This window comes from Typopeltis vanoorti, chromosome 4 (genome assembly GCF_054136105.1).
Source record: "Typopeltis vanoorti isolate ZY-2024b chromosome 4, IOZ_Tvanoo_1.0, whole genome shotgun sequence".
In the NCBI taxonomy this organism is placed as follows: domain Eukaryota; kingdom Metazoa; phylum Arthropoda; class Arachnida; order Uropygi; family Thelyphonidae; genus Typopeltis; species Typopeltis vanoorti.
The window spans coordinates 58,126,575-58,140,222 of NC_143552.1; the positions used below are offsets into that span (position 1 = coordinate 58,126,575).

General features: G+C 34.1%; 1 protein-coding gene across 1 annotated transcript; it reads left to right on the forward strand.

Annotated features, from left to right (window-relative positions):
* Positions 1-1,914: 1,914 nt before the first annotated feature.
* Positions 1,915-13,264, forward strand: LOC150107337 (uncharacterized). Its single transcript, XM_090391802.1, has 4 exons — positions 1,915-2,017; positions 7,346-8,755; positions 9,240-9,431; positions 12,819-13,264. The coding sequence occupies exons 1-4, from the start codon at positions 1,915-1,917 to the stop codon at positions 13,262-13,264; spliced, it is 2,151 nt and encodes a 716-aa protein (XP_090247928.1).
* Positions 13,265-13,648: the final 384 nt, after the last annotated feature.

The window sequence follows — 13,648 nt, forward strand, 5'->3', positions numbered from 1 at the left end:
CAATTAAGGTTCTAATGTTTCTAATTTATGGAGGTAAGGAAATATATAAAAAATTTAAGCTGAAATATATCTTTCATATAAAAAAAATGTACTGTCGAATAAAAAAAATGAAAAGCCTTTATTGTAAAATAAATAAATCCGCTAACGCTTCCATAAAGAGAATAGGTGAGGCTATTTAGCTTTTTTTAACTAACTTTTGAAAACTGCGGTGCATCCAGTCTTCACCCTTGACCAATTATAGTAGCTGGTTCAAGACTATCAATGATTTTAATTGGCATCCTGGGAAGAGAATACGGTAGACAACTGTCGCCATCTCATGGACAGTAACCTTTGTTTGTCAATGTCAATAAATAATTATTTTTAATTAAAAAGAAACATATAACAGACGGTCATTTTAAAGATCACATTCTCGCATCGTAACTTTCTTTTTTAGTGCATAATATATTTGCAACGTAATGGTATGGTATTTAGTTGTTTTCTTCCCATAAACTACAATTATAGATTCAACTAACCAGTCTAAGTTGATCGAGCGGATGACATTTCTGCTCTCCATGAGCCATAGGTTAGAATCCTATTCTGTCATGGATATTTGTGAATGCCTTAGGCAATTTTTTACCACCCGGTGTGAGATCAAGACAAATACGGGCTTATTAGTAGTCTGAAGTAGCTTGAAAAAGTATCGTGGTAAATCAGAAACATGATAGTTTTCAAATATCATGTTTCTGGTTTATCTACTCATCCTACTCGCGTGGGATAATAAAAATAACAAATATACCTACAAGCAGGGATATTATCTGCTGGATAATATTCTCTGCTGAGTAAAGAAAAATCAGCACCTGTGGGAAACTTGTGTTTTGGTCATTGAATTTTGTTTGTTTGCTATAGTTCTATTTCCTGGCTGTGCATGGTATGGGATTATCGATCTGGTTCATTTATATCCTGGGTGCGACATAGCAACAGAGTTTTCTGCTGGGAAAAAAAAAATCACTTCAACTAGTGAATAAGTTCATAATAATAAATAAATAATATATTGAAAATATATATATACAAAGGTATCAGATTTTCAATCATAGAACTGAAAATGTGATGCAGAGTGAAGATTTACAGCAGGAAATTGCTTCTTACTTCTTAACATTATAGAACTCTGGAAGAACAATGTGATTGGAAAAAAGTCATAATTTATTTATTTATATACTATATGCATACACATTTATAGTTCTGATGGCTGAGTGGATAGCATTCCACTCTACAACCCATGGATTAATCTCTCTGTAGATGATTTTCATATCGCTCGGTGTAAAAATTACTCTGCTTATTGGCGGTCTGAAATAGCTTGTAAAAGTATCAATTTTGATCTCAGATTATCTAATGAAGTTGGCCAAATGTAAGGAGTAAACTGCTATATAATTATAACCTTTAGGGAAAAAAGGCTTTAAAAATACTTTATATCGCCTGAATTATTCGAATACTCCCTGAAGAAGAACAGCACAGGATATTAAAAACGTGCAAAATGCTATGCAGATGTTGTAGATGGAGATGTTGATAGACAACCCGTATTAAGAGAAGCGTTAGTAAGCTCAACGTTCGGCTTAAAAATGACACGCTTAACAAAGCTTAATGATACGTGATAACAAGAGCTCACCCTCATAAGTTCAACGGCTGCAGTAGTTAAACTGCAAAATCAAAACTCCAGACAACTGAGAATGAGTACTTGGGATCCATGAATCTCGCTGGCCTGTTTTCATCGGGTGAGAGAAAACCCGCCCGCGGCACAGCGAACTCTAAAACTATTCCCTCCAGGATATGTATTGGAGCATATAGTTCTGTCCAAGCTGTAAAGCTAGTTGAAATATCATATTGCGGAGGTGGCCTTCGTACTATGGATTTGGTCTGATGTTTTTTATCGATGTTACCATGGACGAAGAGATGCACTTCCACAATCTCGATAAACTGCAATTTATGAAATTCTATGGTAAAGGTCCATCTATACCAGTAAAAGGATGTCTTCTGTCACACAGTAAAATCTCTGTGGCTTCGTTTGAGGATAACAGAGTATAATGACCAGCTCAAATCCTCGATCAAAACTCGATTGAACTAACATAAAATGGAATGACATTTTACCGCACAGTATGAATACTGCGATACAGGCAAAATGTGGATCAACATATTATTTTAAAAAAAGTATTAACTTGATTTTTTTTTTTTTTTGCTTATCTTTTAGGATTTTCAGTATTGTAATGTATGTATCATGTGGTGTCCTTCCACTGCACCGTGACTCGTTACAATAACATACTGCGAAAGTCTTAACTGCTCTTGAGGACAAATGATATCCTTTTCTATTCTAAGCTGAACAACATGCTTGAATAAGATGTTGTAAACATCGGAGTGAGATAAAACATCTAGTTCATTCTTAGATGGATGAGGAAGGAGGATTTTGTGAAGGAGTTTGGTTAATGGATAAGTTGAAACGTCACTTAGAGATTGAAGGAATGGTGTAATTGAGAAATACGGTCAGAAACACTTCGAATGGAAGAAGTCAAGTCCCAGGTATCATTATCTGAAAATAGTAAGCAAGAAGTGTATTTGTTAATTATTTATGGATCATCCCGGATTAGAAACTCGGAAATAAATGTAGACTTAATGAACAGAAATTGTTCCTGCATCAAAGAGTCTGTAGAGCAAAAGATGCGAATTTTGTCTAGGATTTTGATGGTAACACTTTGTGGAAAGGATGTTGATGTGAAAAGATATTGCGAAGCGTATTTTTCTTTCAAGTGGATTGAAGAGGCTGCTTCAGGTTATTCAGAGATGGTTCAAAAATGTAACCATTTATTACTTTTTACAGTGACAACGAAAACCAAATTCAGCATTGAAAGGAGTTGAGATTCAGTAGAAATTCTCGTAGGTCAGAAAGATAGAAAGACCAGATAATAAAAATGTCATATGCTTGTCATAATAAAAAATAGAAAGAAAGAAAAAGCAAGCAAGCTGCTGCTGGGCTGGAAGGACGGTAATTAGAAAATGGTATTCATAATGCTCAGTATAAATCTAATATAAATCTAAATTACTCTCTCTCTCGGGGGACCCTGTAACCCGTAGAGTGCGCGTCCCCTGGGTGGTGGCGGATAGGGGAGCCCAGGGTGTGTGTGTGTGTGTGTGTGTGTGTGTGTGTGTGTGTGTGTGTGTGTGTGTGTGTGTGTGTGTGTGTGTGGTCCGATTATACTGAATAAGGACTCGTGGACCAACAGGGCCATAAGGGGCAATTATCTTGATTGTAAGGGAAGCAGCACTCCCATGACCCCTAGCTGGATCTATCCTCTCCTTCTACTTTGAAGAAGATCCACTTACTTTAATCTTTCCTATAAGGCCTTATCAGCCAAGTCTTCTTATTTTATGACCCTTATGCTATTAGAGTACTCGAAGGCCATGGGGTTTTTTCATTTCTGGCCTTATAACTATGCCCTCTCTATAAACCTTACTATAATTATTCTACAATCTACTCTTTCCCCCTTCAATATACCCTATTCCTCCTATGGGTTTAAATTCGGAAGAAGGCTAGTTCAAAAGCCTTAAGGTAGAGCCGTACCACTAAACTATTCCATCGTCAGGCTAGTCCCCTGACATGGAGAACATAATTCTACTCGTAAGCTGACAGAAAAAGACAATCGGATTGAATCTATGGGAAACGACCCTGGAATGGAAAAGGTAAAACAAAAATGGAAACGACAAAATATAATACACATAGCAAATTGGAATGTAAGAGGAATAGCATATAAAGAAATAGAATTAGACCAATTATTAAAGGAAAGAAATTTTAAAATAGCAGTAATCACTGAAACAAAAAAAGAAATTAAAAGGAACTATGAGAACCAAAATTTTAATGTGATATACAGTGGAGTCCACAGAGACCAAAGAGCCCAAGTAGGAGTCATGATTTGGATTCATAACTCCCTTTCAAAACAGTTAAAACATTATAAATTATGGAGTGAAAGAATAATAGAAGCTAGAATAGATAGAGGAATAGAAAATAGATAGAGGCTATATAACAATAATTGGTTTATATGCCCCAGAAGAAGGAAGAGAACAGGATAATATTGATTTTTATAATCAGCTACAAAGCAAATATAATAAAATAAATAAAAATGATTACATAATTTTAGCAGGAGACTTAAATGCAAGAATTGGAAACACGAAAATTAATAATAATATAAGAATACATGGAGAACATACTCTAAACAGGAATGGTAAAAAATTGATTGACTTTGTCGTTTATAATAACCTAAAAAGTAATGAATTCTTTCTATAAACATAAAGACATACATAAATATACTTGAGCAGCAAGAGGATGGAAATCAATATTAGATTACTTTATATTAAATGAAAAGACATCAAAATTTTCACTAGATTTTAGAGTTCACAGAGGTTATGAAATAAGCAGTGACCATTTCCTTGTTAAAATAAAATTAAGATTACCACCTAAATGGCTACAAGTAACAAGAACAGAAAGAAAAATTGAAACATTTGTTTATAAAACTAGACTATTGAATGACACAGGTGTACAATGGCTATATGAACAAAGAATTAACCAATATATAGATAAAATAAAACAAAATGAAGAAATAGAAATAGAATGGCTTAATATAAAAACAATACTAAATGAAGCAGCAAATGAAAGCTTAGAAAAAGACCAAAAAATTCAATAAAAGGAAAAAACTGAAGGTCTGGGATCATAAAATCAAAGAAATAATCAAAAAGAAAAAAGAAGCCTATCGCAAATGGTTAAGCAGTAAAAGATTAGAAGATGAAATAGAATATAAAAGAATGGGAGCCATAGCTAAAAGAGAAGTCAGAAAAAGATATAGAGAATCATGGAACAAATTTGTTTCTAATTTAGAACATGATTTATATAAAATAAGACCCAATGTATATAAGATTTTGAAACATTTAAATGCAGATACCAAAGAAAACATAAAATTAAACACCGAATTGAAATTAGAAGAATTTCTAAATTACTACACAGAATTGTGGACAGACAAATATTTTAAAAAAGGCAACTGGCAAACAATTAACGAAAATGAAAAGGAAATAACTAAAGAAGAATTAGAAACCAGCCTGAAAGAACAAGAAACGGAAAATCACATGGAGAAGATAAACTAGGTTCAGAACTATGTAAATACGCAGGAACAAGATTCAAAGAAAGACTCTTATTATTTTTAAATAAAATTCATTCAACTGGTATCCCCCCAATAGAATGGAGAAAAGCAATTGTGCTTCCTATATTTAAAAAAGGTAATAGAGATGACCTTAAAACTATAGCGGTATTAGTATACTAAATTCCTGTTACAAAATATACAGCAGGATCTTAAATAGCAAACTAATGAAATATTCTGAAAACTTTATTTTAGAAGTACAGAATGAATTTAGAAAAGGACGATCATGTATAGTCCTGGCCTTCTGACTAAAATTAATAATAGAGAAAAGAAGAGAATACAATTTAGAAACACATATTGCATTTATTGACTTTGAAAAAGCATGAATGCGCGTCTACTTTACATTGTATGCGTTTAATACTCGTCATGTGTCATTAACGCATGCGTCATATAGCATGCCATGAATTGTTGTGTGATTATTTCAAACTATACGGCACACGGTTGAACAGCGGCGAGCACACACAAATTGGTCGACGGGTGCCATGGTGCTCGCGGGCATAGAGTTGGGAATCCCTGATCTAAAGTAAAAAAAAAAAAAAAATCAAAAGGCTTGAAGATGTCTGTCAAGAAATTTTTTGAGTGATTTTAAAGTGAATCAGTGGGCGGTCATTGAAATCCATCCGAGGCGAAGAGATATTGTAGGCCTTAGAAAAGCCGTATATTCTAGTGGCAATTTGTGATTTCGCCTAAAAAGAGTTTGCTGATTTTAATTGTGTGCGATCTTTGATACAGCGATAGGTTTCCACTTATCCTGGAAAATTAAGAATAATTTTAATCTAGCTTTTGGTTTGATCATAGTTTCAGTAAAGAAGTCGACAATTTTGCAGCTGTAATACCATTAATAACAACGTAGTTTTGAATTACCATTATTTTTCTTATTATTATATATTTCAGTTAGTGTAATTTTGTTTACACTTTAATTAAGCTATAAAATAGTGTTGCAATTTCAACAGCTTATTTTTTATTTATTTAAATATTTAGCCTAAAGCAATTTTAACCAGAGGTTTCCAAATTTTTTATCACCTTTAACGTGTTAGGCTAATGACCTGTCACGGCCAAGCAACCTTCATAGAAACTTTCATAATGCTATGACGGGCGATTGATCTTCCCTACAGAGCCTTAAGTTGCGCATATTCTCTGGCCAGTTTATTTGTATTTATGAGTTTTTGGGAGAAAAATCTCCCTCCGTATGATAACAGCTAACTTTCCCTTAGTTAACGGTCCTTACGTTATTCACTGTACAAGTTGATTATTGTTAATTTTAATGACAGTTATTATAAAAGTTGGTAAGCTGATGATTATGTGCATCTAGTACTCCCCGGACATGTTGGTATTGTTATTAGTTTTGTTAATATCAATAGCATAATTGTTAAGAAGCTACTAAATGACTGATGAATAGCATCTTTGAATGCTATCATATTTTGAAAACAATTAAAGAAATATAAGTAAGAACGGGCATGATCTGTGTGTCAAATGGGCAAAAGAATACGTGTGAAAGGAAGGGAAGGATAATTTGTTTCTTTACCTATTATATCAGACTACGAAGGTTTATTTAGCGAGCAAGCTGTATGCTATCACCACATCACAACAGTATACGTTCGCAATTTTTTTTTTTTTATTTTAATTCCAGCATTATATTAGTTGATCATAGACAGCGATATTTAGAGATGTTTTTCCCTTGGTGCTCCAGTCTCCACTTCACAAACAGAAAACTGAATTTCGAACACTTTTTGTAGATGAAGTTTAAATCGATATATCGAAAGGAAGGAAAGAATGGAAATAGCAAATGGTAAAATTTCTGACTAATATGATATATTTTAACACTGAGGTGTGGATAATTAGCTGGTTGTGCGTCTCAGTAGATTTTTTAAGTGTATTCTAAAAAGCTCGTTTTTAAGTGTATTCTAAAAGGAGTGTTCGGTTTAGTTGCAACGAGAATGAAGAGAAAAGTTGTTAAATATAACAAATCGAAGTATTACTAGTTTGTGATTTTTCAGATTGTGTTTTGTCTCAAATAAGATGGTGCATGTATGAACTCTATTTTATACTAGTCAGTCTGTGTCATTAAAAAAGACGGAAAAATTTGCCTATTTTCAGTATTCCTATTAATTTTTTTTTTATTTTTTCCTCTATAGGTCAAGCCACTCTCTACCCATTTTTCTCTGTTCATCTGAAGTCACTTGGTGTTGGAATCGAAAACACGTCTATCATCTTTGCTGTACAACCAGTGATCGCTTTATTTGTAACACCGCTAATGGGAATGCTAGCTGACAGGATTGGCAATTTCAAGCTCCTGTTTGCATTTTTTCTCGCATTCTCCGCAGTAACTTCCAACTGCCTGTTATTGGTCCCAAAAGTCGAAACTAATCCTGATTATGGAACTTTTAATGCCAAGCTTTTATGTGCATCTGAATCTGAACAGTTTTTGCTTAATGACAATAGAACTTGTAATGTACTTCCCAATATTACCTCCGTGTTGGATGTAAGTATCCACAGTTGTGTTCAAGCATGTACAGACGGTACTGAAGAAAAGCCTTTGTGCTTGGATAACAACGGCAAACTGGATTGTAATTGGAATCCTAATGAAACTCTCTTCAACTTGACTGTTTATCCTAATATAAATAACGATAGTTACATGATAATAAGTAGCATTAGCCACTGGGGTCAGTATCACAAAATGCAATGTTCTCATGACGAAGATAACTGTAACTATTCATGTTCTGTCACGGCTCCAGGTTCTCATGAATTATGTGAACAAATCGACCGTGTTGTAGCACATAGTGAGACAAAAACCTTCTGGATGTATCTAGGAATTCGTCTTACAGCCACTCTTGGTATCGGATTAGTAAATGGCTTATTTGACGCAGCCTCCATGACCGTAGTATTAGATAAGGATGGTGACATTGGATTCCAGAGAATGTGGGCCACTTTGGCTATGTGTATATTTGCTCCGATTAGCGGCGTTCTGGTCGACGTGGCAAGTGATGAAGAACATACCAATTATAGTCCCTGTTTCTATATGTATGGCTGTCTGTACATCATCGCCGCTGTCACCTCGCTTTTTTTAGACCTGAGTATGAAAGTGGCATCAGAAAATGCATTTAGTAACCTTAAGATTCTCCTTACCAACGCAGAAGTGCTGATCATGTTGTTGTTTGTTGCATTACTTGGAATCTGTTGGGGATTTCTGGAAAACTTCCTTTTCTGGTTTCTTGAAGAGGAACTGGGCTCCAGTAATTTATTAATGGGTCTCACAGTAACCGTAGGATCTGGTACAGGACTACCTATGTCTCTAATCTCCACTTGGATAACAAGAAAGATAGGATATGTGAATGTGATGGTATTAGCATTTGCTGCTTACACGGTTCGCTACATAGGGTATTCGTACGCCGCTAACCAGTTCATATGTTTAATTTATGAGATGATGGAGAATTTTACCGTTACTTTGCTGACTATTGGAGTCACGATGTATTGCACTCATTTAGCTCCACTGAGCATGCTTTCGACTATGATGACACTATGGAACGGTCTGCATATTATATCAGGTAAGCTGATTTCACCTTCTCCATATTAGGAAAAAAATTCTTACATTTCTGATTTATTCATTATTAAATGAATTTTTGGAACATGCGCATTAAACTATAACGTAGCATTGACATTATATTAGTACCAAAGCTATATCTGGAAAATTATCCTAACTTACTCATTTAAACATTTTAAAACATTGATCGAAAACATTCTTTTCTGAGTTATATAATCAGCTTTTTCTGATGCTGGTTGATGAAGAGAATAAGTGAGATGAGGTCAAAAGATTTCCAAGAAAGAGGGATACGAAGGCTATAGTGGGTTTAAAAGAAATGTAAAAAGAAAAATAGTTGTTATTTGAAGTCAAAGGGATTCTTCATTTCTTCTCATTCGATTACAAATCTTAATTATCTTATCTGAGATAAATAAACAGCTGATATGATTAGTTATATTTTAGCACTAAATTGCACTAGTTTAAATTCGTTTCTTTATTATTATTTTTAGGTCGAGCTTTCGGTAGTCTTCTTGGAGGTTTCTTGATGGCTAAATTTGGAACCCGGGAGACATTTAGACTATTTTCTTACGGATGTAGTGTTGCATGCGTTACTTATTTCCTGATTAATGTTTTTTACCTGAAGAGACGTTCAGCTAAATCAAAGGAAGTCAAAGTAAAAGTTGATAAGCCTGAATCAGAAGGTAATTTGGTTAATAATTTTTTTTAGTTTTAATATTATATTAAAATCTTTTGAATTCCATTATTTTACTAAATTAATTCACAATAACTTTAAATTATTTTATTTACTTTAATATATACACGCGAACATTATTTGTTGCTATTAAGCCATCGACACTGCACGTGACACATATCAAAGTCCATCATCTTTTGTTTCGCATTTTTTTAAGAAGTTAATTTTAAAATATAAGATTAAAGGTTTTATTATATAAATACTTTTTAAATACAGATTATGCGTTAGTACCATGAGAATTAATAAAAAAAAAGTATTGTCGATTTGTAAAATTAAAAAGAACAAACTGAGCAAACAACTAACTATTATTTTAAAATAAAAATATAAATTTCAAAAAAACTTTTCATTCTCCTATAAGAGAGAGAGAGAGAGAGAGAGAGAGAGTATATGCCACTCTTCTCGCTTTTAGAAAGTGACGATTTTCGCTATTTTTTTTTTTTTTCTCTCCTGAATGACATTTTATTTTTTAATGGATTTCATCCACGAAATTGTGTCATGGACAGCTAGGGATAACGCAAGAATCCTCTAAAATGATACTTTTGCAAGCCACTTCAGTCCCCCTAATAGGCAAAGTGGTGGACTCATACCGAGAAACATCCATGCCCAGAGGGCGATGGATGTTTCCCGGTACGGTGACTCGTTCATATATATACTATTCTGCCCATCTCTTATCTATGCTACCTCCTTATTATCCACACCTATTCATTGCAGTTCGAATACTGAGTTATAGTGCGGAACATTTTTTAATGTCTTTGTAAAATTCAGAACAATCACAATATATTTTCTCCACCCAATGCTATCATAATTACAAATGCAATTCGATTGCTAAAGCATGATTTTCCTTTAACAAACTCGCACACTCTCTCTCTCTCCCCTCGAGAACTCTTTCTCTCATCAACCCTATCATCTATTATTTTAATATTTACTGTCTTCCTCAAACCTTTTTTATCTCTTGAGAAATATAGATTAGTCAGTAATTAACCGCATTTCTTTTGGGATCCTATCATATAGCGGCAATACATTTTCCTGTTCCATACAGCTCAGACTTTTTCAGTTGCTAAATTCTCATCGAAAAGCCACATAAGACGTAATCATTTTAAAACAAGTAATGACAACCACTCGAATCTTATGCATTTATTGATAGTATGCTTAATATATCATATTTAAAAGCATTCGTCCATGTCGATGCCCTCATCTCTCGTTCTCAATACGAATATATTCCCTAGTATGAAATATTCAATGAATGTATCCATAACATCTTTACCTTATTCACCCTGCTTCCATCTCTAGCAATTAAAGCACTCCTTCCACATAAATAAAAAAAAACGTCGCTATATAAATAAAAAGTGTTGGATTGACCTTAGCTTAAGCTGTAACTATTGAAGCACCGAATCTACATCCCTAATATCTACAACTAACGTACTCTAGTGGCCAAAATTGTGGAAATATTTTGGAAAAAGTGTATTTCTGAGGTTTGATGGCTCATAATACCACTTTTGGTTTGGAGTAATACTATAAAATTATATATAAATGGAAAGATAATTTAAATAAGAATGTAATGCAATAACTTTTATGAAGGAATTTTTATTAGAACATCAGTTATAAAGAAGAAAAGTGAAACATATAGAAAAAATGATGTACAAAAATTCTCACGATGTGAGTTAATACTTAGTTGGGTAACGCGTTAATTATGGCCTTACAAAGCCTTCCCATGGAGTGAACCAAGTTTTTTAGTTCTGCAGCTGTTATAATGTGAAACCAAGATTGAAGTATTGCTTCTATTAATTGGGTTTTATTGGTGGGTTGCTTCTGACTAACAAGTTACTTTAGTCGGCTCCATAGATTTTCGATTGGATTAAGGTCTGGACTATTCCCAGGCCATTCCAGAAGTGGAATATGATTATCTTGAAACCACTTTTTTTGCACACAGCAGCAACACAACATAGAGCTGAATCCTGTGGAAATATAAATGCTTCATTATCTTGGAAAAGATAACGTGCGGAAGGCTTCAGTTTGGGCTCAGATATTTCATTTATGTATTTTTGGGCATTTATATTCCCATTAATCACGCAAATTCTGCCCACACCTTTTGATGTCATACAACCCCAGATCATAACACTAAGTGGGTGTTTCATTGAAATCGCCCTCTGGGCAGGGATGTAGGTGTAATATAATCAGGATGCAAATCTTCTCCTTACGTATTTGATGCCATCACTACCAAACATGGGGATTTTGGTCTCGTCACTCCAAATAACACTGTCCCATTGTTCCGCTGTCCAGTTAACATGGATTTTAGCCCAGTTTAATCTTTTCAACCTTTGTTTGAGAGATAAAAATGGCCTTTTTCGTGGAATTCTAGCATTTAGACCAAATTCCTACAGTCTGCGTCGAACAGTCCTTGCACTCAACTTCACATTGTATTGTGCCATTTCATCTTGTATACACCCAGATGATTTACTTCTGTCACGTAGGCACAGTCTCTCAATTCTTCTATCATCACTTGCTGTTGTGCACCTTTTCCTGCCTTTACCAGTCTGGTTTTGTAGTGACTGAGTCTCCTTATACCTCTTCAAAAATTTAGAAATGCCACCTTTGGTTAAGTTTCCACCAATTTTTCTTCTAATTTCTTTATAACTGTAGCCTTGTTAACTTAATAATACTATTTCACATCGCTTTCTGGGTGACCAGTCAACTCTTTGCACCATTTCTTTAATTTTATGACGTTTTACAAGCTCACTAAATGAAAAAACACAAAAAAAAAACCAACCAACCTTGATAGCAATCACATAACACACACTACCAAATGTTCTCCTCTCAGCTCCAATACATGACATTAATAGCTGAATCATGCTGTGATCGTTTTTTGGCTCATTGCCAAAACAAGATGACACCTGATTGGCTCTCTGAACACTCATGCTCATTGACTACATTCAAATGAAGGAAAGCTACTTCATATCAACCTAACTAAGTTGTGCTTCTTTTTTCTGGTTATTTGGCTATAACGTTTCATAGAATACAGATAATTGAACAAACTTTGTTGCATTACATTCTTGATTAAATTATCTTTCCATTGATATATAATTTTATGGTATTACACCAAAAACAAGTGGTGTTATGAGCCATCAAACCTCAAAAATACACTTTTCCCAAAGGTTTCCACAATTTTGGCCACTAGTGTATGTAATATTGTTCTGCGGATAAAATTCGCCTATCGACATGTATTAGTATAATACTAACTACATATTTATGCAATCAATAAAGGATGCAGATAATAATGACCAATTATTAGCATTAATGAATAATAAAAATGTGATATTATTTTTTCCTTGTTTTGTAGAACCAACAGATAAAGAAGACGAAGAAAGGGATCGCAGCCGTACGCTCAGTATTTCCAGTTTTGTGATTAATCATCTTGCTGATGGCTCTCCAGTTATCACGTTCGATATAGAATCTGGCAAGCCACCTTTACATCGTCGTCAAAGCACTCCATCTATTGGACGTAGAACCAGTTTTCGTAAAGGGGACACTAACAGACATTCCAATAGCATATCATTGGGACCTTTCTTAGCTGTAACGATGTGCGAAGAGGAAGAAGAAAATCCGCACAGAAGTCCTTCTTTTAAGATCCACATGTCAAAAGTGGAAGAGGATGCCAAAGAAGATTTAACTACAAATACAGTTAAAAATAATTCAACAGTAAATGAAGAAATCGAATTAAAATCCATTAATCTGGAGGATAGAGGAGAGCCGGAAGGGTGTGATAACCCTGCTTTTGAAAGATGATCAAAACAAACAGTAGACAACAGAGTTTAAAGCGTGTCAGTGTACTTAAGGTATGTTGTCATTTGTGCATTCTATTCTCGTAGTATTCTGCACTAGGAGTGATTTTGTTTTATAAGAGGATATGGAAGATGGTCGATTCAAATGTTCTTAGCTTCGTATATAAGAAACATAGAAACAAAAATATTACTTTTTCTTGACAACATCGCTATAACAGTATTGAAATACTGTTAGTAGAGGAACCCTGTGGGTGCTTTTCTTCATTCAAGAACGAAAAAAGAAATCTTCTGTTGACTTATTCTGTAACAAAATTGCTAAAAGGAAAAAGACTTTTCCTTTATGTCGGGGAAAATATATTTCATGTAAATATTCATAAAATACACGTCA